This window comes from Colletotrichum phormii, assembly GCF_030913505.1.
Source record: "Colletotrichum phormii strain CBS 102054 chromosome Unknown BDP81scaffold_13, whole genome shotgun sequence".
NCBI lineage: Eukaryota > Fungi > Ascomycota > Sordariomycetes > Glomerellales > Glomerellaceae > Colletotrichum > Colletotrichum phormii.
The window spans coordinates 945,752-971,986 of NW_026851455.1; the positions used below are offsets into that span (position 1 = coordinate 945,752).

Sequence of the window (26,235 nt, forward strand, 5' to 3'; positions counted from 1 at the left end):
CTAGCCCTAGAGCATACCTTATTGAGGTTGATCCGCCCTGCTGGAAACAACGACTCGGCGCCAAAAGAGGCAATGGCTTGGACAAGCTGGAGATGACCTTCACAACGTAAAGAGGTTTTGGTGAGTCCAAGGTTCGCAGCAGAGGTGACTGGTAGTTCGGGATGAGGGCAAACATGGCAGGAAGAACCTTGACGGTCCCGAGGGCCGCGCCGCTCCTGCAGCCCGGCCCCACACGCCAATGTGGGTCTTGTAGTTCGGTTCCCACGCGATACCCCGGTCCAGACCCGCTTTCCAACAGAAACTTGCTCAAAGATGCTCAACTTGCTCACTCCCTTTCACCACACGATCATGTTTTCCGTGTTTGACAATACCTTCATGGTACCATCGCTCACTTCATCCGGCTCATGTTGCCCTTTTTCGCTCATAGATTGCTACCTTCAAGCACTTGTTCTCTCAGTTCTCCCGCATTTTAAACAGCCTATTCACCATGGGTCTCCTAACGTGCTCACTTCCGGCTCATTCCCCGCTAATGTGCTCTAGAAACAGTCCAAGGACCCTCGTTCCTTTTGCGAATAGGTAGTATTAGATCTTTGAATCTGGCCAGCCCCTCCCACCACCCTCCAGAACCGGGGAGTAATTATTGCCTTGGCCAAACTCAGCGCAGCTATTCTTGATGACACAGGAACTTGCTCAAAAAGCAACTGTATAAGCGGGTTTCAATATGGGGATTCTCTTTAAGAGTGACACCAGTGGTTCCGTAGCCCTCCTTCCGGCTCCAAACATCGCGGAGCCGCCCCAAACCCGGAAACATTACCAAGACCCCTAGATTAACTAGCCACCTTGAAAACCCCATAACCCGCCGTGACGAGCTCCTGGAAACCTTTTCAAATCCCGCCTGGTCCCGTTTCTTCTACTCGGATTATGCTACTACACTGCATCACCGGTGCCACACCATCCTACCTTTAAGAGTCTCTACCTCGCTGGCTGCTATCTACTGACATCTGCTCTCATCCTTTACCATACCGCCCACCGACATCTTTCCACGCTATCGTTCACATTGTCCTCCGTCCATCTTGCAAAATTTAACACTCTTTGCTCTCATCTCATGCAACCTGATATTGTATTGAGACTGACAATTCGACGGCACTTACACATACGTCTACCACCTCAACCATCTGCGCACTAGCATCTTAAAGCAGAATACCTCCAAGGAGTCGAGGTGTCAAGACGGCGCTGAGCGCTGTCACAAGATACAGCCCGACCCTTGGTCGCCTCACGACACCTCCATCAACACCATGGATTCTCAACTCAAGTCCCATGTGGCGGCCCGTCATATCCAGAATCTGAGCGATGCCACCACCATAGAACCTCACTGGGGCTACGTGGATCGAGCCCTCCCGTGTACGAACGACGCCGGGTCCTGCGCCTACCTTGATGTTGTCTACCACTCTCACGATTTGGGCATGCTATATGTCGGTATTATGTGGGCAGTTATTTGCGCCATCTTGTTAATATGGGCCATTGGTCGACGAGCACTACCGTCTCTCTCTGAGGAGGACGTCCTTCGAGCTGCTCTTCTCGAGGATACTCGTGCAAGCAAGAGCTTCCTCAACCGCCTCCGCCAGACGACCTCATCCGCAATCAACCGATACCTCCTCCCCGACAGCGTCCGTTCCATCTTCGGTAGGACTACCCGCCTGCAGGTGTTGATCTTGGCGGTATTTTCCGGTTATCTCTTGATCTTCTCCTTTGTCGGCATTGTCTACAACACCTGGATCACCCCCGTCAAGAAGATGCCAGGCGTCTACAACACCAGAGTCAGTCTCGGCCCCTGGTCTGATCGTATTGGGATACTTGCCTATGCTCTCACGCCTCTGTCCGTCCTCTTCTCGACACGGGAGTCGATTCTCTCCCTTCTTACTGGCGTCCCCTACCAAAACTTTAACTTTCTTCACCGCTGGGTTGGTTACATCATCGTTGTCCAGTCCAGTCTGCACACGATCGGCTGGCTGGTGATCGAGGTCCGTCTCTATCAGCCTCAGCCCACGGTTGCCAACGAATGGATATCCCAGCTTTACATGATTTGGGGCTGCATCGCCTTATTCTTCCTCATGGCCCTCTATATCCTCAGCTTGCCCCCGGTCATCCGTCTGACTGGCTACGAATTCTTCCGCAAGTCACACTACGTGCTCGCCATGTTGTACGTAGGTGCTTGCATCGGTCACTGGAAGAGCCTGGAGTGTTTCATGATTCCGGCTCTCGTTATCTGGTTCATGGACCGCTTTGCCCGTGGTGTCAGAACTGCGTTGATGCATCACAATTTCATCGAGGGCAAGGGTATGGGCTTCTCTGCTGCACAGGCGGTCATGACCGTATTTCCCGATCCCGAGAATGGCGACGTTGTCCGACTCGACTTCAGCCACCCCCACGATGCCTGGAAGATTGGCCAGCACTTTTACCTGTGTTTCAGCGAGAGCAGCATCTGGCAATCACATCCCTTCACGCCACTCAACGCCCCTACTACTGTGAACGGGAAAACGAAACATTCCTACATTTTCCGCGCCAAAGGTGGCGAGACGAAGAAGGTTGCTCAGATTGCTGCGCGCAAGCTCGCTGCCGGTCCTGTTGAGAAGGGTACCGCCGGTCCAACCACTCCCGTTGTCTTGACTGGACCTTATGGCGACCCGATTCTGAGAAACATCACGTCAGACGTCAACATTCTGTGTGTCGCTGGTGGCACTGGTATCACATATGTTCTCCCCGTTTTGATGAGTCTGAAGAAGCACTCCGGGGCATCCAGAAAGGTTGAACTCGTCTGGATTGTGAGACGTACAAACGACGTAGCTTGGGTGCAATCCGAGCTTGATGCTTTGGGAGCTGAGCAAGGCCCAAATGTGGTGGTTCGCATCTTTGCCACACGCGACTCCGGCAATGCCCTCACTCGCTCCGGACAGTCCGGAGACCTCTCAGAGTCGGAGTCTTCGTCTGATGCTGGCAACAGCTCGGGTGAGAAGCAGGTACAGGTGTCGGCTCGGGCGATAGACCAGGTGCGTGTCAACGACACCCGCCGCCATCCCGAGCTGGCGACAGTTGTCCGAGAATTTGTCGATGCCACCGTGGCTGGGCGAACGGCGGTCTTCGCCAGTGGCCCTGGCGGTTTGATGTCCGACATGCGACAGGCGGTGGCCCAGTGTAACTCGGTGGGCAAGGTCTGGAACGGCGAAGAGCGGTATAATGTGTCACTCATCCATGACGAGCGTATGGAGCGATGATCACAACAGGACAGCCCGATTTGTGGCCGATGTTGTGGTTTATGTTGATTTGGAATGCATTTGAAGCCTTATGAGTTAATTTATACCCTAGATGATCTATTTCGCAGCTTTTACTTAAATAAATCTACGTCTACTTTAATGCTGCGCCTTTAGGTATGGGTGAACCGTTTTAGAAAGATATCATCTTCAGTGTACATATCATGGTGTCGCAAAGCCGTTCGGTCGGTATAAATATCAACATTTATTTCCTAGCTTTGTGACGGGGATGTGGAAGAAGGAATTAGATGAAGCTTATCGATTCCCCCAACGTAAAAGCGAGCACCTAAGCAGGCCGCTTGTGTGGGAGTAGGGAAGTATAATTGACCCTACTTAGACTATATCAAGTAATCAAGGCTTATAGAGGTCTAGCTAAAGCTAATTAATAAAGCTATTAAGGCCTCTAGTTACTATAGATATTTATACTAAATAATTATTAATAGAGGCATAGCCGTCTTTTTATAATAGCCCGCCCGCTTATTACTATTTTATTAATAACTTTATTAGTTCTTTTACTTATTTTTGTCAAGGGCGGTAGGAGCAATGTTGCAACTCGTACTTCCTTTCTCAACTGAGAATCCTCATATGAGGAAGGGAAGGTTTCCTATTCCTCTAGCTAGGTCTATATGTCCTTTTATCTACTATTACCCTAGTATCTCCCTTATATCTATGACGGTGTGGGCCCCACAAGGGCAAATGTGGCAGCAGACATAACAAACCATTGCGCTAAATGCGCACCCGGGCTTATTCGGCCAAAAGGTACGTAATGAACAGATCCCTCTCTGTTCATTCTGCTGCACTTAAGTACGTATGCACGGCTCGTAAGGCTTACGGCGTAGCCTAAGCCCACACAAGGCTCCAGCCCGTGACACTAGCTATTCATTTAAAAATCAAGTTTTCTATAGTTATTTATTTAAAGATTAAGGTTCGGTCTTTTAATAATTTCGATCTTATATTCGTAATTAAAGTTTTCGAGCTATTTAAGGAGTTTATATTAAACTTTATTAACGTGGTTCATCAGTCAGCCGGCCGGACCAGTCAGCCGGACGTTTTTTCTAAACACACTTATGTCCAAACCACTTAAACCTTTGACGCGTAAAATCTCAACAACCATAATGCCAATCTACACCCAAGAAGACAAAGTCATTCTCGCAATTGAAGCGATCCGATCGACGCGCGCTGCAGGTGGTAACTTGAGCATTTCGCGTGCCGCAAAGACCTACAGTATCCCGAAGAGCACCTTAGCCGATAGAATGAACAACCGACCGCGACGCGAACAAGCTCAACCCCAACGACGTAAACTCGATCCGATCGAAGAGAAAACACTTCTCCAATACGTTATTGAACAGGATTCCAGAGGATTTCCTTTGCGCCTTAGCGGTGTGGAAGATATGGCCAATCTCCTGCTGCGAGCCCGTAATGGCAAGCCTGTTGGCAAGCGATGGGCCAGGCGGTTTGTGGACCCGCAGCCTGCTCTGAAAACCAAGTTTAATCGTCCATACGATTATCAAAGGGCTCTTCAAGAAGATCCTCAGGTTATATCAAAGTGGTTTGCGCTATTACGCAACATGATGGCCAAGTATGGCATCCAAGAGGGGGACCTATACAATTTTGACGAAACTGGCTTCATGATGGGCATGATCACCGCGTCAATGGTGGTAACACGCGCCGATCGACGCGGCAAAGCAAAGTCTGTCCAGCCTGGCAATCGTGAATGGGCTACAGTCATTGAATGTATCAATTCGGGCGGGTGGTGCATCCCTCCGTTCGTGATCATCAAGGGCGCATATCACCTTGCCAGTTGGACCACGGAATCAGGTTTCCGGGCAACTGGGTCATCAAACCCACGGCTAATGGATGGACGGATAATCAGACGGGTCTTGACTGGATTAAACACTTCGACAAACATACTAAGAACCAAACGAAGGGCGTCTACCGGATGCTCATTGTCGACGGCCATGAGAGCCATTTATCGGCCGAATTCGACGATTACTGCAAGCAGAACAATATTATAACGGCCAGTATGCCTGCACATTCATCGCATCTACTACAGCCATTGGATATTGCCCTTTATTCGCCTTTGAAACGCGCATACGGTGATGAAATCAACCTATTTATCAGAGCCTCCATAAATCACATCACCAAGTCTGAGTTCTTTATTGCCTTCCACCAGGCCCATAATAAGGTTTTTAATAAGGAAAACATCAGGTCTGCTTTCCAAGGCGCTGGAATTTCACCATGGGACCCAGAGCATGTCATCAAAAAGCTTGATGTGCATTTACGGACGCCTACACCTCCTATAGCCAACCCTTCAACACCACCACCTTGGCAGTCGCAAACGCCCTCTAACCCACAACAAACCGTCTCGCAGTCCAACTTTATCAAAAGTCGCATCTCTGCTCATCAAGGAAGCTCACCGACACCAATTATTGCTGCAGTTGAGCAATTGTCAAAGGGTGCGCAGGCAATGGCGCACTCAATCACTATTTTGACTGATCGGCTTCGTACCCTTGAGGATGCGAATGTAGCACTTGCTAAGCGTCGGAGGGCCAAAAGGTCACGTGTGCAGCTTGGAGGGGCACTTAGTATAGAGGAATCTCAGGATTTGCTGGAAGAGAAACAAAAAGGTAAACGTCCAGCGCCTCAAGAGGACGACGAGGGGGTCCATCAAAGAGAGCCCAGCCAGCTCGGAGACGCTGTGGTATGTGTGGTGAGACTGGGCATAACGCGCGAACCTGTTCCAAAGATGTCGAACCCTCAGGAGATTCTGATAGCGACAACTAATAGTTGATTTAATGCGTTGTGGTTGAGAAATACTAGATGTTGTTGTGTACGTGGGAAAAAACGTCCGGCTGACTGGTCCGGCCGGCTGACTGATGAACCACGTTAAAGCTTTTATTAAAAAAAGTACCCTTCTACGCAATCTAGCCATATTATTAACTATATCCTAAGTTTTATATAATATAATATTCAGATAAGAAAACGGTAAGTGTCACAGACCCGCTGTCCTAGCCCCCAACCTTGAGGTTGGTGTTGAGTAATCCGGTGGCCGGGTTACATAAGCCTGAGGCTGGATAAAACCCTGCATCCTGTATTCTGTCGCGCATGTCCAGAAACGTAGCTCCTTGAGCTACGTCTTGTCAACAGAGCCTGTACCTGCTTAGGATAGAGCCTGCCCGTAGCAATAGATTGTCTGATCCGCCTGCCCAGCATCCACCTGCCAAACAACCTGCCTGCTACCGTGACAGTAAGTTATCTATTTAGCTAGTTATAATATTATTATTATTATAATTAAAGCTAGTTACCTAAGGTTATATTACTATACTTTTTAAACTTTTCAACTTATATAATGTTAAAGATATAATTAAAGTAGTAAAAACATCCTTACTTAATAATAGTTTTAAAGTAGTTAGGTATAAGATATTTATTTACGAGCTATTAAACAATAATAATATTAAGTTTTTTAATAATACTTTAGCGACGGCTACTTGCTCCTTTTATTAAGCTTTATAATATTATTGAGGCCTATTAAAATATAATAATAAAGTTCCGTATTTAAGACATCTATAGTAAGTTATTATAATTTAATTAAAGTTTTATTTTTAATATCTTCTGAAACACTAATAACGTGGTTCGTCAGTTAGCGACGAATATCAGTTAGCGACGAACTTTTTCCCAAATGCGGTTTGCATTAAACACTCCAACCTTTAATGCATAATAACTCCATAACTTAACCATTATGCCAATTTATATATAAGAAGATAAGATACTTCTAGCCATCGAGACTATCCGATTAGCACGCGCCGCCGGCCGAAAACTAAGTATACTACGTATTACGAAGACTTACGGTGTCCCCGAAAGTTCCGTACGCTATAGAATGAACGATCGACCCCGATACGAACGTATTTAACCCTAACGATATAAACTTAATACGATCGAAGAGAAAACGCTTCTTTAATATGTTATTAAACAGGATTAAAGAGGGTTTCTCTTGCGTCTCGCTAGTGTAGAAGATATGGCCAATCTCTTACCACGAGTGCGTAATGGTAAGCCTATTATATTAGCAAGCGATGGGCCAGGCGGTTTGTAGACTCGCAGCCTGCTTTGAAAACCAAGTTTAATCGTCTATACGATTATCAAAGGGCTCTTTAAGAAGATCCTAAGGTTATATTAAAGTGGTTTGCGCTGTTATGTAATATAATGGCTAAGTATGGCATCTAAGAGGGGGACTTATATAATTTCGACGAAACTGGCTTCATGATGGGCATGCTCACCGCGTTAATAGTAGTAATACGTACTGATCGATGCTGTAAAGCAAAGTCTGTCTAGCCTGGTAACCGTGAATGGGCTGTAGTTATTGAATGTATTAATTTGGGCGGGTGGTGCATCCCTCCGTTCGTGATTGTCAAAGGCGCATATCACCTTGCCAGTTGGACCACGGAATCAGGTTTTCCGGGCAACTGGGTCATCAAGCCCACTACTAATGGATGGACGGATAATCAGACGGGTCTTGACTGGATTAAACACTTCGATAAACATACTAAGAACCAAACGAAGGGCGTCTACCGGATGCTTATTATCGACGGCCACGAGAGCCATTTATCGGCCGAATTTGACAATTACTGCAAGCAGAACAATATTATAACCGTCAGTATGCCTGCACATTCGTCACATCTACTACAGCCATTAGATATTGCGCTTTATTCGCCTTTAAAACGCACATACGGTGATAAAATCAACCTATTTATCAGAGCCTCCATAAATCACATTACCAAGTCTGAGTTCTTTATTACCTTCCACCAGGCCCACAACAAGGTTTTTAATGAGGAAAACAGCAGGTCTGCTTTCCAAGGCGCTGGAATTTCACCATAGAACCCAGACTATATCATCAAAAAGCTTGATATGCATTTACGGACGCCTACACCTCCTATGGCCAACCCTTCAACACCACCACCTTGGCAGTCGCAAACGCCCTCTAACCCACAACAAGCCGTCTCGCAGTCCAACTTTATCAAAAGCCGGATCTCTGCTCATAAAGGAAGCTCACCGACACCAATTATTGCTGTAGTTGAGCAATTGTCAAAGGGTGCGCAGGCAATGGCGTACTCAATCACTATTTTGACTGATCGGCTTCGTACCCTTGAGGATGCGAATGTAGCACTTGCTAAGCGTCGGAGGGCTAAAAGGTCGCGTGTGCAGCTTGGAGGGGCACTTAGTATAGAGGAATCTCAGGGTTTGCTAGAAGAGAAACAAAAAGGTAAACGTCCAGCACCTCAAGAGGATAAGGAGGGGGGTCCATCAAAGAGAGCCCAGCCGACTCGGAGACGCTATGGTGCGTATAGTAAGACTAGGCATAATACACGAACCTGTTCTAAAGATATCGAATCATCAGGAGATTCTGATAGCGACAACCAATAATTGATTTAATGCGTTGTGGTTGAGAAATACTAGATGTTGTTGTGGACGTGGGAAAAATCGTCCGGCTGACTGATGAACCACATTAAAGATAATTATATAGGGTAAGCTTATATCTAGGTAGATAGCCGAAATACTAAAACCAAATATTTACTAAATACTAAGGGTTTTTAGAAAACGCCAATATAGTTCAATTTCTTATTATCTAATGCTCTCTACTTATACATGGGTAATATTACTTAAGGCAACCGGTTCGGCCCTATTTATTTAAGGAAATTAATACACGGGCATGAAGAATTGATACAAGGGCATGACTCTTACACGGGCATGACAGCTACGTACTGTTATTGGCCTAAAGAAATATATAAACCATGAATAACCAAGACCAGGGCCTGCCCCGCTGGCTCGCGGCGGCTACGGCACACTATATATACGAGGGAAAGGAATATATATGTTATCCTACGGAACGGAAGAACTATAGATAAGTTACGTGACCACAATTATACGATAAGATAAGGAACGGACGCCCGTGAATAAGTGGGACGGACGACCGTTTGGTAAACGGTCGGGCAATAGTGAACAATATATCACAAAGGATATGTTCGGGATCAGGACTTGTATATAGGATAGTACAGACTTCCTATAGCTCTTCAGCAATTAACTTCGTATTAGGATTAACATCCGCTTTCAGCTATCACCTTAATAAGACTACGATTGATTACCGAAGCCTTACCTTACCTTACGATTGATAGACGTAGCTTCCAGGAAGCTATCCGACCGTGACGTGTAATAATTGATTATTACATCGGTTATTATATTAACCAGACTTACGACACTATTACTAAGTATCGTAGCCTCAACTTCTGCAAATATACCCCTATGACTAGCTGGCCGTAACAGTATTTATCTTAATAGTTTTATATTAGATTATATTATGCCCCTTTCTAGCTTTCACTTTTTATATAAAAACCCTTGCTTCTACTTAAAGCTCTTCGCTAGTAAGCTGTCAGCTAGCATCCCAATAGCACGGCATTCTGTATCTGAGTTTTACCTGGATGTTTCTTCCCGAGCGCTTGTATCTCTTACTGAGCCTACTTTAGATATATCTCTATATGATCGACTTTATTCATACTTTGTTTACTTTCCTTTCCATATCTCTTTATTATAATGTGGATATTCGTAAGTAAATATGTAGCGGATGAATACTAGATCCTACTAAAGCCCTATTTGGATGATCGTGTCCGTTGAGGGACGGCCTCGTCACTGCTACTAATTAACATCTCCCACTCGCACCTCCTCCTTCGAATGCTCGCTTGTAATACCCGTCTACTAGCTCGCACTCCTATAGATCTCCCTATACCGAGTTTACTAGACTGACTTCTAGTATATAGCTATAATAAGGCCGTATATTAATTACTCTCTTGCTACCCTACCTCTTATATAAATAAGCCTTACGATAGTCGCCTTATTACGACTTCCTAATAAACGGCCTTGCCGAGTTATCTTTAAGGTTACCGGTGGCGTTTTCCTGTGCTAAGCCCCTAGATTATTATCCTCTCGTACGGCTAATCGAGTATGGATAGGCTGTGCTATATTCTTCGGCCTACTACGGAGAGAGGTGATAATCTTAGGGTCCAGAATCCGACGGTATAGATCTCTAGAGGATGTTTCCCTTAGTCTCTAATGAGGATGGACGTCCTACTTTGTAAAAGACGTCCTAGCTATAAGTCTTACGTAGATTATATAGTAGTAAGGAATACCCAGCTCTACCGAGGTAGAACAGTCGTTTATATAATCTCTAATAGGAGGGGGCCGTGGATGATTGCCGGTCGGCAATGCTGTCCTTGCTTTCCGGTATTGCTTTATAATCAACCTTAAGCACTTTGAAGAAAGTATACCTCGGAGTTTACCTAGGTACTCCGAACTAGCTCCAGCATATTAACGGGCAGTTAGCACCTCATCCTCTGCACAGGACTACGTAAACCGTAACTCTTAGTCTCGAATCATATCCTGCATAACATCAACGAGTCGGTATAAGTAACTCAGGCTATTAAGGAGATAGCCTTTAATATTATTATTACTAGACTCGGTCCCTAAGGTGATGCAAATACCAAAATTCTGATATTTTCGGATATAGTAGCGAGCCCACTGAGCTCTAACGGGAAGGTATGTCCCGTAAAGATAACGTAATATTGGCCGCTAGTTATCGAACTCCTTATAGAGACTAACCCATGCTTTCTCATAAGCAACCTCGGTCTCCGCAAAGATAACGAGCTTCCACATTATAAAGACTCCGAGATGTGTATGGGGGATTGAATCGTTAGTGGGCGTGTGGATATACGCCTGGTCCTCGTCGCTTAATTCCGTTATTAGTGTTCTCGAGGGCTCATTGTCGTCTTCGTGATCCGAGCTACTGCCGGCACCCTCTAGCCGTTTTCCCTTTACCCACTTCTGCTTAGCCCTAAGTATAACATTGGAGTTGATATGGTGGATGCAAAGCTATTGCTATACGTCGGCGAACTCGTAAGCTAAGGCGGCCTTTATCTGCTTATTATAGTCGGTAATAATAACATTTAGTAAGCAAATCGAATACTAGTTAACTAGTTAACGGATGCCTTCTGCGAGGAACTGGAACCCTTCTAATCTCTCGTTATTAATAAGGCCGAATGCTACGTTGAAAATAGATCTAGTATATATCTAGCCAGTAGCTTGAAACAGCGGAAGCTTAAAACGATTCGTATTACATATGTTATTAAAGCTGATTACCTCCGGGAAGCGCCTCTATATTGAGAGACAAAATAGGAATATCCATACTAAGCCAACAAGCCGGTTGGGCTCGTCATTAGCCTACTTAATAATATAGGGCACCTCTCGCTCGTCGAAGAGCTTTATTAGAGCGGCTGTTAGCGAGTGGCCGTCTAATTTCTCCCTATTTATAATAGCTCTAATATTATAGATATCCCGTTAAGTGAACACGGAATCTAGGAATTATTCCTGAACGATAGTACGAACGTCGCGGGCCCTAATACCAACCCGGCGGCTAGTGGCTTCAATAGTACTCTTAATTAGTGGTATAAGCCTCCGATACGAAGGATGTGCTGAGGAACTAAGGCTTAGCCCGTGGTTATATTGGGCATGCTCGGCTTTAGCATGCCGTCGTAAAAGCCAAGCACCCTCTTCCTTCGTCTCAGCAATAATCATCCACTTAAAGCTACACTTTCGCGATTTTCGTGAGTATAACCCCGCACCCTTAGTAGGCCGCGGTTCACCAAAGCGGTCGTATTGAAATGTATATCTTATCTTTTTACCTTTATATGTATATCTATATCGACGTGCAATACCAAACCCGTTCTCTCTAGCAAATACATTAACTCGGTCGAACAGGGCATCGACTATAGGCTCTGGTTTACCAGGAATCTATAGGTCTAGTATCGGGTCGGGTAGAGGCAAAGACGAGCGTTAACCTAGGGAGTAGGAACTTCGTAATAATAAAGTTAGCAAGTTTACTTAAGAATCGGTAAAAGGATACTTCGTATAGCAAGGAGGGGAATATAGTGGTAAGGGTAGTAACGTAGACGTATTAGATAGGTATAGTAAATAACCCTATCTCTATCGCTATCGTCGAACTTATTCAAAAGAATTAAGCAGTTCTTTAGTTAGCTACCGGCCTTCCCCTATTACTTCCTTTATTAGGTATAATACAGATATGAAATCTTATATAGAGGTAGCTTATATAGGTCGATACTCTTTATTTTGTAAAGTAGATTCGTAGATAGAATGCGATAGGAGTAGGCCGTATTCCGGGCTAAGTATTAGTATAGTTACTCGATAAGTTTGAGCAGTATTCGTCGGAAACGACCGGTATAGAAAGATTTCATGGTTATCCTATATTTTGATAAGTGCCACGTTATTCCCGCGCGAGCCATAGGGGTAAGTAACTTGATAGAACCGGTCTAGGTAGGAAGCAAAGATGTTCTCAAGAGTATTGTCGTCACCAAGGCCATAGTGGTTACTAATGCTTATGTCCGAACTGCTAGCGGTAGGAGGTCGTAAGATAAAAGAATATTTATTACGTCGCCGCTTTGGGTCGGGCTCGTTACTCGAGGTCGAGCTCCTAGCTCGACGTTGCGGGTTGCGCCTTGGTGGCGGTAGGGCGGACTCGGACATAGGAGGTATTAGTATAGATGATATAGCGATAGCGGCTTGACCGGATGGACGCGTCGCGATTGCGAATTCCGAAAATTCCTTTCCAGATACTTTGGGTAGAACCGGCAGAATCAGGATGAGTTAACAGCAGTTTTTGGGCCAATGACAGTGCGTAGCTGTCATGCCCGTGTAAGAGTCATGCCCGTGTATCAATTCCCTTATTTAATAGATTAAGCTATTAATATAACGTACATGATAAGCGAGTGGGCCAGACAAGCGAGTGGGCCACCCAACCACGACCACATGACATGAAGGAGCAAATATCAACACCCACCTCATGGATTCAATCTAAACTATTCAGAGTCCTCTTCCTCAGACATTTCCTTATTAAATCGATATGTTTACGCATTGTAACTAGTGTTCCTATAGACGCTATATCGTCGTTAGCCCGTCTCAGTCCTCGGTCGGCGACCACTACTCCGGCGCATTTCCTCCTCTACCTAGGCTATAGCCTCTCTCTATGACTAAAGGTCCTCTCCCTCAGCTATAGTAAGGCTTCCTCCTTATCGGAGACGGTTTTTCTTAGCTCTCCGGCGTCGACTAAGTAGGTTATTCTCCTCTCGAAGGATCTAGTTCTCGGATCTTAATAAGGCGATCTAGTATATAAATCCACGAGCCCCCTTTGATAGATGCTCTATAGCTTCGATAATTAAAGTTAGTAAGCTGTTTTAATGATAGGAGATTCGATTCTTAATGAGTTCTGACTGAGAAGATACTTCCGTTAGGTTGTTTAGTGTCTAAGAAGTCTATACCGGTAATATTATCGGGAGGGATCCTAGAGGCGTCGGAGTACGTAGCTTTATATTAAGCTTTGAGAGCATACTCTCTACACTTAAAGGCATAATTCCTACCCCTCTAAATCCTCCCTGGATGTTTTTCTCCGTGATCGCTTACATAAAAGCCCTATGAAACGCCGGGAAGAAGTCCTCTTTAGTAATATGCATATTGCCCCGATACATCTTATCCTTGATCTCTCGACCGTACGCCGTTTTTAGAGGCCTAAAATATCCAATATCTAAGGGCTAGAGTAGATAAGACGAATAAGCCGGCATGTATAGGGTAACGATTTTATTCTTCTTCTAAAAATCTCGAAATCCGCAGAGTAGTGACTTTCGTATCCGTCGATAACGAGGAGGCTGTATTGACCCTTTATATACGGTCTTATATGCCGTTCGAAGTACCGAGCCTAGTCTAGACCTCTTTTATTTATTATCTAACTATCCATTTTTAGACGTTACGATGACCTAGTCATGTAGGAGACCGGATTCCGTGTACCAGGTAGAGAGGTGATATCAGCCCGTAACGATAATATACGGCGTAATACTATAGCCCAACGGGCTGATAGCCTGAATGACCGTAACCCATTCACGATTGCCAGGCTGCATCATTTTCGTGTTTGAACGCCTTTCGGCACTGGTCACGACCATGCCGGTTGAGATCTGGCCTATTATAAAGCTAGTCTCGTTAAAGTTGTAGATGTCTGAGTCTACGATACCGTACTTCGCGATTGTGTTCGCTATAAGTAAGAACTATGCGTTAATTGCGCCCGGATCTTCGCATTGGGCCCTTTTATAGTTATACTTACAAAAACGACGCGTTCGCAACTCTAGTTGTCGCTTTATAAAGTTCGAAGCCCATCGCTTCCTAACATGGGGCGCGTCATGATTAGCAAGTAATCGATTCGCCATTTCTTCAACACCGCGAAGCCGGGGAGGAAAACATTTGGCGTCCAGGTCGAGGATATACTCAATCAGCTTCTTCTCTTCTAGCAGTATCAAATTCCGTAAATTGGGTGTGCTATCACGTCGTAATAACGTTCCCTCTAATCTACGGCCTAAGGTAACGCGACTAATATTATAGATCTTTACCGCGGCCCGAATACTGAGATTTCGGTCTTTCTAGGTAGCCTGAACCGCTAAGTTTAATTAGGTATCTTTGTTATGTACTGTTATTGTTTTCGATGGAGAAATACGTGTTATGATGATGTAGGTGGCACGATGGCGGTTGGGTGGCCCACTCGCTTGTCTGGCCCACTCGCTTGTCTGGCCCACTCGCTTATCATGTACGTTATATATAACTATAAATAAAGCCTTTAGCGGACTAAAATAACCAACATTAAGAGGCTAAAGCTCGTGCGATAAATAGGGAGGCATATAAAGAGCAATAATACCGTATTCCTTGCAATAATCATCGAATTTAGTTAATTTGTGGCTATTATAGCCATCAAGGATTAGGAGCCGCTTAATACCCTTTATACGAGACTTTATATATTTTTCAAAATACTCTAGCCAATCCAGGCCAATCTCATTTATAGTCCATCCATTTTCGCTAAGGTAAACAGGCCATTCAGGGGGGAATTAGCCATTAATATACTACGAAAAAGGTAATGTTTACCCTTAACAATAACGTACAGAGGCAGCACCCAGCCATCCGCATATATACCCTAAAAAATAGAAACCCATCTGTAGTTACTAGGCTACTTTATATAAACCCTCTTACGACGATTGGAGGTTATAATAACCTCTACGTACGATAGCATTCCTATTAGAAAGCCCGTTTTATTAAAATTATAGATATTATTATTATATATTCCGTAGTTTATAATCATGTTTTATATGAGGGTAAACTAGGCTTATATAATTGCAGGATCCTTAGCTCATGCCATCTGATAGTCAATTCTATATCGAAAACGCGTCTTTAGTTACGGTTAGCGTTATATAAAGTTCTATGCCTATCGCGGTCTAATATGCATCGAGTCGTATTTATTAAGGAGGTAATCGGCCATATCTTGTATATTATTAAGTCGCGGTAGAAATCCTCGATTAATTAGGTTAATAACTCATTCAAGAATCACGGTTTCTTCTAAAGAAGTTATCTTTTTAAAATTTATGTAAATTTCGTATCGAGATAGTAAGCTAGCACATCGGTATCGAAATGTTATTCTTAGGACGTTATGGATAGAGGCTGCTTTTTATATGGATAGTTTTAGGTTTTTTTTAAAGTATTTTAAGTATAAGAATAATATGACTTTCATTTGAAGAAGAACTTATAGTCGTATGTAGAGGAAAGTTAATATAAAGGTGAAGAGTGTGGAAAGAAGGAGGAAGTGGGCCACTCACTATGCATGTACGTTAGGACATATCGTACAATAATATCATAATTTACTAAATAATTACTCAATAAGCTAGAAACCTAAGACGCTAAAGGTAACGGTTAGTATAGTATAGGTAGACTGGCAGGTTACTAAAATAGATAATTTAAAAAATAAAGAGGCGTAAGTAAACTATCGATACCGCTCGCACCTATAAAAAAGTCGGTATATATAGGAATTATAATAAAAAGCTATATATTATTATTACGGGGGCTTACTGAAGAGGAGGTCCTTATAGATATAGATAGCTGCTCTTAAGTGGACCTAATTAGCATAAGGCTAGTTACGAAACTAGGCCTTAAACTAGCATATAACGTACCTGCATAGCGAGCGACGCATCATAGCGAGCGACGCACTCTCTCAAACCTTTCTACCTTATGTATAAGTCAACTTAGCCACAACGTACGAAATCAATTAAAACTATATATCACCCTCTTCCTCATTACTATCCCAAACCACTTCACAGGTTCGTGCGTTATGTCCAGGCTTCCCGCAATTACCACATCGTCGCGCGCGTGGTTCAGCACCTTCCGTACGACCCTCCTTCTGAGGGTTATTCTCTCCTCCAGCATTAACACCACCCTTCTCTCCTTGTAGTGCCTCTGCTTCAGCACTATTAAGTGACCCTCCAAGACGTAGCCGGGTCTTTTTTGCCCTCCGGCGCTTACTTAGTACCTCTATCCCCGTACGAAGCTTACGGTTCTCAGCCTCAATAATAGCAAGCCTATGGGCTAACTTGCTAATACCTCTGGCCTGGAAGTCAATTACTTCGTACATTGCTGTTGGTGAGCTACCTTGATGTGCTTGGATCTTCCTTTTAAGGGAGGTAGCACTTCGTACGCCCTCTAGTGCTGTAATTGGTGTCCTTGGGTCCCAGGAGCCTTGGCTGCTTGGCCGTGAGTTTGATGGTGTTGGCGTCTTTGGCTTGAAATCCAAGCGAGAAATAACCACTTCAGGGTTAAAAGGTACAAGGCCTGCCTGCCTAAAACCAGCTCGTACGTTATTTTCGCCCATGGAAGTAAAGAATGCTGCTTTAAAGGCAGGAAAGAAGTCATCCTTTGTACTATGGGAAATCTGTATCCGCATCATCTTCTCGATTTCCTTGCCGTACGAGTACTTTAACGGGCTAAAGCACCCAACATCAAGAGGCTGAAGCTCGTGTGATGAATGGGGAGGCATACAAAGAGCAATAATGTTTTGTTCCTTGCAGTATTCGTCAAAGTCAGTCGATTTATGGCTATTATGGCCATCAAGGATCAAGAGGCGATAAGAGCCCTTCGTACGAGTCCTTGTACACTGATTAAAGTGCTTTAGCCAATCTAGGCCAATATCATTTGTCGTCCATCCATTTTCGCTTGGATGGATACGCCATGTGGCTGGAAATTGGCCATGAATATACCACGAGAGGAGGTGATATTTGCCCTTTACGATGACGTACGGAGGCAGCGCCCAGCCATCCGCACATACACCCTGAATGACAGAAACCCATTCTCGATTGCCAGGCTGTTTCGTACGAGGCCTTCCCTTACGGTCAGAAGTCGTAACAACCTTTGCGTGCGATAGCATTCCCATCAGGAAACCAGTCTCGTCAAAATTATAGATATCGTTATCCTGTATCCCATACTTTGCAATTGTGTTTCGCACAAGTGCAAACCAGCCTTGTATAATCGTAGGATCCTCAGCTAAGGCCCTCTGATAGTCGATTCGACGTTGAAACCGCATTTTCAATTCAGGGACGCGTCGTACGAAGTTCTCTGCCCATCGCGGTCCAGTACGCGTCCCATCGCGTGCGTTTAGGAGTTGGTCGGCCATTTCTCGTACGTCTTCTTGTCGCGGAGGGAACCCTCGATCGATTAGGTCAATAACTCGTTCAAGAATCACCTCCTCTTCTGTTATAGTCATCTTCATCGAATTTGGTCGTGTTTCACCTCGTGCGACGCGTCCAGCGCGTCGGTGGCGGAGGGTTGATTCAGGGACCTCATAGATAGAGGCAGCTCTTGGTATAGACATTTTCGGGTCTTTTTCAATAGCTTGGAGGGCAAGGGTAATTCGACTTTCAATTGAGGAGGATTGCATGTTCGTACGTGGAGAAAAGGTGACCTAAAGATGAAGAGGGTAGAATTGGGAGGACGTGCGTCGCTCGCTATGATGCGTCGCTCGCTATTCAGGTACGTTACTAAAATACCCTTCTTATATAGATTCAATAGTAAAAAGATAGAGATTAGCTATACTTATTGTACGTTACTAAAATACCCTTCTTATATAGATTCAATAGTAAAAAGATAGAGATTAGCTATAATTATTAGCTAACGTTCTTTCTTATAAAGTCGAAGCGTTAATTAAGAAAGATCTAGTAATTATTTATAAAAGTACGTCGTCCGACGGGAACGGGAGACCTCCTACTTTTATAATACTTAATAGAGCGAGAAGGTATAATAATTAAGACGAGAATGAATATGTATTATTATAGTTATATATTAATTACCGAACTAGCTAACGTACTTGCATAGCGAGCGACGCACGTCTTCCTAATTATACCCTCTTCATCTTTAGGACACATTTTCTCCACGTACGAACATGTAATCTTCCTCAATTAAAAGTGGAATTATCCTTGCCCTCTAAGCTATTTAAAAGAACCCGAAAATGTCTATATAAAGAGCTACCTCAACCTTTAAGGTCCCTAAATTAACCCTTTATTACTAACGCGCTAGATACATCGTATAAGGCGAAACACGGCCAAATTTGGTAAAGATAACTATAATAAAAGAGGAGGTGATTCTTAAACGAGTTATTAACCTAATTAATTAAGGGTTCCCTCCGTGATAAAAAGATATATAAGAAATAGCCGACTGACTCTTAAATATACGTAATAAGATATATACTAGACCCCGATAGGTAGAGAACTTTATATAACGCGTCGTTAAATTAAAAACATGATTTTAACGTCGAATCGACTATTAGAGGGTCTTAGCTGAGGATCCTATAGTTATATAAGGCTAGTTTATACTTATATAAAATATAATTATAAAGTATAGGATATAGGATAACGATATTTATAGTTTTGATAAGACTAGTTTCTTAATAAAAATGCTATTAACGTGGTTCATCAGTCAGCGACGAATATCAATTAGCGACGAACTTTTTCCTAAATGCGGTTTGTATTAAACCACTCCAACCTTTGACGCGTAATAACTCCACAACCATTATGCCAATTTACACACAAGAAGACAAGATACTTCTAGCCATCGAGGCTATCCGATCAGCCCGCGCCGCCGGCCGAAAACTAAGTGTGTTGCGTGCTGCGAAGACTTACGGTGTCCCCGAAAGTTCCGTACGCCATAGAATGGACGATCGACCCCGATGCGAACGTGCCCAACCCCAACGACATAAACTTGATGCGATCGAAGAGAAAGCGCTTCTCCAATACGTTATTGAGCAGGATTAAAGAGGGTTTCCCTTGCGTCTCGCTGGTGTGGAAGATATGGCCAATCTCCTGCTACGAGCGCGTAATGGCAAGCCTGTTGGCAAGCGATGGGCCAGGCGGTCTGTGGACTCGCAGCCTGCTCTGAAACCCAAGTATAATCGTCCATACGATTATCAAAGGGCTCTTCAAGAAGATCCTGAGGTTATATCAAAGTGGTTTGCGCTATTACGCAATGTAATGGCCAAGTATGGCATCCAAGAGGGGGACCTATATAATTTCGACGAAACTGGCTTTATGATGGGCATGATCACCGCGTTAATAGTAGTAGCACGCGCTGATCGACGCGGCAAAGCAAAGTCTGTCCAGCCTGGCAACCGTGAATGGGCTACAGTCATTGAATGTATCAATTCGGGCGGGTGGTGCATCTCTCCGTTCGTGATTGTTAAAGGCGTATATCACCTTACTAGTTGGACCACGGAATCAGGTTTTCCTAGCGACTGGGTTATTAAACCTATTAATAATAAATAGACGGATAATCAAACGGGTCTTGACTGGATTAAACACTTTGACAAACATATTAAGAACTAAACAAAGGGCGTCTACCGGATGCTTATTATCGACGGCCACGAGAGCTATTTATCGGCCGAATTCGACAATTACTGCAAGCAGAACAATATTATAACCGTCAGTATGCCTGCAAATTCGTCACATCTACTACAGCCATTAGATATTGCCCTTTATTCGCCTTTAAAACGCGCATATTGTGATGAAATCAACCTATTCATCAAAGCCTCCATAAACCACATCACCAAGTCGGAGTTCTTTATTGCCTTCTACCAGGCCCACAACAAAGTTTTTAATGAAGAAAACATTAGGGCTGCTTTTCAAGGCGCTGGAATCTCACCATGGAACCCAGAGCATGTCATTGAAAAGCTTGATGTACGTTTACGGACGCCTACACCTCCTATAGCCAACCCTTCAACACCACCACCTTAGCAGTCGCAAACGCCCTCTAACCCACAACAAACCGTCTCGCAGTCTAATTTCATTAAAAGTCGGATCACTGCTTATTAAGGAAGCTTACTAACGCTAATTATTGCTATAGTTGAGTAATTGTCAAAGGGTGCGTAGGCAATGGCGCACTTAATCACTCTTTTGATTGATCGGCTTCGTACCCTTGAGGATGCGAATGTTGTATTTGGTAAGCGCCGGAGGGCTAAAAGGACGCGGGTCTAGCTTAGAGGGGCGCTTAGTATAGAGGAATCTCAGGTTTTGCTTGAAGGGAAACAAAAAGGGAAACGTCCAGTACCTTAAGAGGATGAGGAGGGGGGTCTATCAAAGAGAGCCTGGCCAGCTCGGAAACGCTATAGTATATATAGCGAGACCGGTCATAATACGCAAACCTGTTCTAAGGATACGGAATTATTAAATAATTCGAGTAGTAATAAGGAATAGTTAATTCAACGTGTTGTGATTGTGCAATAGTAAATACCATTACGTGCATGGGAAAAAGTTCGTCGCTGACTGATATTCGTCGCTGACTAATGAACCACGTTATCTTTACTTACCGACCTTATATTTCTAAAAAAAAGAAAATTCACATATATCACTATTCTCATCTAAATTTATAAAGTACGAAAAAAATGAAAAAGATGCTTACCTAAAAAAAAACTTCATAAGGACTTATAGAACGAATTTAATCATATTATATAATTATTATAAAAAAAGAACTCTCATAATTGAAAAAGTCTAGAGGAGAACTTATTAGATCAAGAAATCTAAATCCTATTAAGTTTAACGTACTTGATAAGCAAGCTGCCCACACAAGCGAGCTGCCCACCCAACCGCGTTCATCCTTCCTCCTCACTTCTAATGCGTATCACGCCACAAATAATCATGTCGTCACAAAGCAAAGAGGCCCAATTGAACTTAGCAGTCGAGGCTATCTAAAAAAACCCTAAACTCAGCATTCGAGCCGCAGCAAGAATCTATTCAGTCCCCCCTAGGACCCTAGGCACCCGATTAAAAGGCACACCTACACGACAAGATACTATACCTAACTCACGCAAATTGACGGAGCTTGAAGAGGAGAAGCTAGTTGAGTATATCCTCGACCTGGATTCCCGATCGTTTCCTCCCCGGACCAGTGGTGTGGAAGAAATGGCCAATCGATTGCTCGCCGACCGCGACGCGCCCCCAGTTGGGAAGCGCTGGGCTTCAAACTTCGTTAAACGACAACCACAGCTCCGGATGCGCTTTTTTGGCAAGTACGACTATAAGAAGGCCTAATACGAAGATCTAGACGCGATAAATATGTGGTTTCGGCTTGTGGCGAACACAATCGCGAAATACGGCATTATAGACTCCAATATCTATAAATTCGACGAGACTGGGTTTATGATGGGCCAGATTGCATCCGGGATGGTCGTCACGAGTGCCAAAAGGCGTTCAAATACGAAAATAATACAGCCTGGCAATCGTGAATAGGTTACAGTCATTCAGGCCATCAGTTCGTCAGGCTATAGCGTTCCGCCGTATATCATCATTATAGGCCAATATGACCTCTCTACCTAGTATATAGAAATAGATCTCCCATACGACTAGGTCATCGCAACGTCTGAAAACGGATGGATAACAAATAAAAGAGGCCTAGACTAGCTCCAGCACTTTAATCAGTATATAAAACCGCGTGCAACTAGCAGTTATCGCCTCCTTATCGTTGATGGGTACGAAAGTCACCACTCTGCGGACTTTGAGATATATTGCAAGGAAAACAATATCGTCATACTCTACATGCCGGCCCATTCGTCTTATCTACTTCAGCCCTTAGACGTTGGGTGTTCTGGGCCACTAAAGACGGCTTATGGTCGATAAATTGAGGATAAGATGCGCCGGGGTAATACCCATATTACGAAGGAGGGCTCCTTCCCTGCATTTCACAACGCTTTCACGCAAGCCCTAACGGTAAAAAACATCCAGGGAGGCTTCAGAGGGGCCGGGCTTGTTCCTCTGAGTGCCGAAAGTGTGCTTTCGAAGCTTGATATCAAGTTACATACTCCAACACCCCCAGGGTCCCTACTAACAACACCCCCCGCATGGACTTCTCAGACGCCAAATAACCTAATAGAGGCCTCTTCTCAGTCCGAACTCGTCAAAAGGAGGATCTCCCGCCATCAAAATAGCTCCCCAACTTCAATTATTGAAGCTGTAGAGCATTTATCAAAGGGAGCGCGGGGATTTATGCACCAGATTGCCTTATTAAGGTCGGAGGTCCAGATCCTCCGGGAGGAAAATAACCTACTTAGCCGACACAGGAGGGCTAAGAAAACACGTCTCAGACAAGGAGGAAGTCTTACTGTAGCTGAGGCAGAGGACATTCAGTCGCAGAGAGAGGCTACGGCCCAGATTGAGGAGGAAACGCGCCAGAGTAGTAGTCGTCGGCCGAGGACAGAAACGGGTCGACGGCGATGTGGCGTCTGCGGAAACACTGGCCACAATACGCGAACATGTCAGTTTAATGAAGAAATATCTGAGGAATAGGATTCAGAGTAGTTTCAATTGATTTTATGTTTTTAGTGTTGCTCCTTAGACAGATTTATAATGTGATCATGGTTAGGTGGGCAGCTCGCTTATCAAGTACGTTATATTCTTTATATATACAAGGTAATAGCGGATACTAAGCCTCCTATAATATCCTTTGGGGAGAAAGAGGAAGGCCTAAAGATAGCCTTATTACCGAAATTAATAAGTGAACTAGCTACCTTTAACGAGGATATAATAACGAGACCGCCAGTTCTTAAAAGGGCAGAACATACTATAAACCTATAAGATGACATAAAGCCCCCGTATAGTCCGATCTACCTACTAAATAAATAATAACTAAAAAAGCTACGGCGCTATATCGCCGATAATATTACGAACGGGTAAATTATCCCCTCGGTTAACATGGCGGGAGCACCGGTAATATTTATGTTAAAAAAAGACCGTACCCTAAGACTTTATATAGACTATAAAAGACTAAATAAAGTTATAGTTAAGAACTATCATCCGCTCCCTTTAATTAGCAAACTATTAAATAGGCTCTACGGGGCGAAATAGATTTCAAAAGTTAATATCCGTAATATATATTACCGTATAAAAATTAAGTAGATAGACCGATTAAAAACGGTATTCTAAATAAAATATAGCCACTTCGAATATACGGTTATGCCGTGTAATCTTATAAACGTACCTATATTCCTTTAAATATATCTTTTCTAAACGCTCGCTGACTTACTAAATATATACTAGATTTATTAAATATATAAATAATATCCTAGTTTATTCTATAATACGGGATTAATATATAGAAGACTTAAAAAGGGTCCTGTAACGGTTAAGAGGGTTCTACCTAGATAAAAGCGGCATAAGCTATATTTAAAGGGCTATAAACCCCCTTTTTATTAGCGACAATGTTAAGGTATTAAGACCTAATTAGAAAGACTAAGGTCGAGATAAACGCCTTATAAAATGCCATCTTTAGGATTTTATTATAATTTATCAAGACATAATGGCGCCCGATAACGTATTTTAGCTATAAACTTACTAGTATAGAATAATAATAAATAACGGGCTAGTAAGAACTCCTCACTATCATTAAGAGCCTCGACTACTAAATAAAGTACCTCCAGGGCACGTCGGAAAGGTTTACGGTCCTCACCGACCACTAGGCTCTTGAGGGAGTTATTAATATGTCGGCAAAGGACCTAAGGGGTCGTCTTACACAATAAGTAAGTATGCAAACTATCGGTATTCGACTTCGATATCTTATACCGCCCAGGTACGACTAACCTAACGGACAGGCTATCTAGGAGGCCAGACTATATGAAGGAGGAAGTAAGCCACGAGGGCGTACTACCTATACTAATAAATAATCTAAACCTTATCGGTGAGCTCCCGTAGGATGTAAAATAAAGCATCTTATCCTTAAAAAGGAAGTCTAAAGGGACTAAAGCATTCATCATAATAATAAGGGCGGCCAATACGGGGCACGGAACCACGAACGTTATAATAATAACGACCTATAACTAAAAATAGGGGGTGAAGGATCTTATAGCGAGCCTATAATAACGTATCCCTTAAACCGTAATACGAGAACTATTAAAAAGAGAAACTGCGTTCTTATGAAACCTATTTAATAAGCTAGAGGACTTAATAAAGAGCCTTTAGGGCAAGGATTAAGAATATTAAATTAATAATATAAAGTATCGGGGAGACGCTGCTAAGTATAAAGGGTATGCTGTCTTATAAAGGGCGACTAAAAATCCCGTAAAAATATACTTAAAATAACTTAAGGAATTCTTTACTAATATTACGACAACCTAAGGTCGGGCTATATAGGAGCGAATAAAACTATTGAATTAATATTTCAAGAGTTCTATTGATAAACCCTCCTTACTAATATTTAAAGGTATATAAGCAGCTATAATACGTATTAAAGTACTAAAATCCCGAGATATAAGCTATATAGGTAACTTTAAACCTTACCGCTACTAATATATTTATTTTAAAATATTAGTCTAGACTTTATTACTCGCCTAAAACAAAGCGCTTAGGACGACGGTATAAAATATAATAATATCCTAGTTATTATATACCGAATAACTAAGTTCGCTCTATTCCTGCCGATAAAAAAAGACCTTTCGGCCCCCTAGCTAGCTAGGATCTTATATAAGTACATAAAATACAAGTTCGGTACCCATAAGGGCATCGTTAATAATAAAAATAAGCTTATTATAAGTCTATTTTAGGAAGAATTTACTAAGAAGAGGGCGATCCGTTACCGAATATTTACCGTATACTACTTATAAATAGACAGATAGATAAAGCAGACGTATTTAATATTAAAGAAGTACCTAAAAGCCTATACCGACGATTCGGTAAGCTAATAGGTAGTACAATTCGCCGAAATAGAGTTCAGATATAATAATAATAAATACTCCTTAATAGGCGTCTCACTTATGAAGGCCCTATATAGGTACTACCTATATTATATCGAATACGTACCCTTAATATCGAGACTCTTAGTCTAAAGGGTATAAAAAAGGGTGAACCATATTGCGGCATTTAGGTAGAGAGTATAGAAGTAGTAATAAAAGGCTACGGAGGCCTAAATATAAAGATGTAATAAAAAGTACTAGGTATAAGAGTACCGTCAGGGACAGATCGTTAGGCTATTAATAAAGGACTTTAAGTTTAAAAATAAGAAGCTAGTACTATACTTTATTAAGGTAGCAATTATAAAGAAAATTAGGTCGTAAGTATGTCGTATTTACCTACCTAAATAATACTAAAAGATATACGATATATTCTCGGTAACTCTAATAAAACCTCAAAACTCCTATAAAAGCCTTAGTAACAATACGGCTATACTACTAAACTTTAAGGATAAACCTAATAAATAAAAAGTAAAAAGAAATCGTTAAGCGTCAAGGAAACGGCAATTAGCCAAAATACCTTATAAAATAAACAAGATAGCTAATAGAATATAATATCTAAGAGCCAATAGAATGTTTATAAAATATGTAAATAAAAGTCAATAAGTTTGAAATATAATTATAAAAATCCTATAGGAAATAGTAGGATAACTAGCTTACTAAAGGGTCAGTACCCTTACGGCGAAAAATAAGAGAATATTTATAAACTGACTATTAAGTAGCTATTTAGTATACTTATTATCTACTAACTTATAA

At 42.9% G+C, this 26,235-nt stretch overlaps 1 protein-coding gene across 1 annotated transcript; it reads left to right on the plus strand.

The window, feature by feature from the left end:
- Nucleotides 1–1,295: 1,295 nt before the first annotated feature.
- On the plus strand, nt 1,296–3,272 carry BDP81DRAFT_322878 (ferric reductase like transmembrane component; the record flags this gene model as incomplete). The annotated part of the gene is made up of 1 exon (XM_060584739.1): nt 1,296–3,272. One exon carries the CDS (start codon nt 1,296–1,298, stop codon nt 3,270–3,272), a length of 1,977 nt encoding a protein of 658 aa, XP_060443851.1.
- Nucleotides 3,273–26,235: the final 22,963 nt, after the last annotated feature.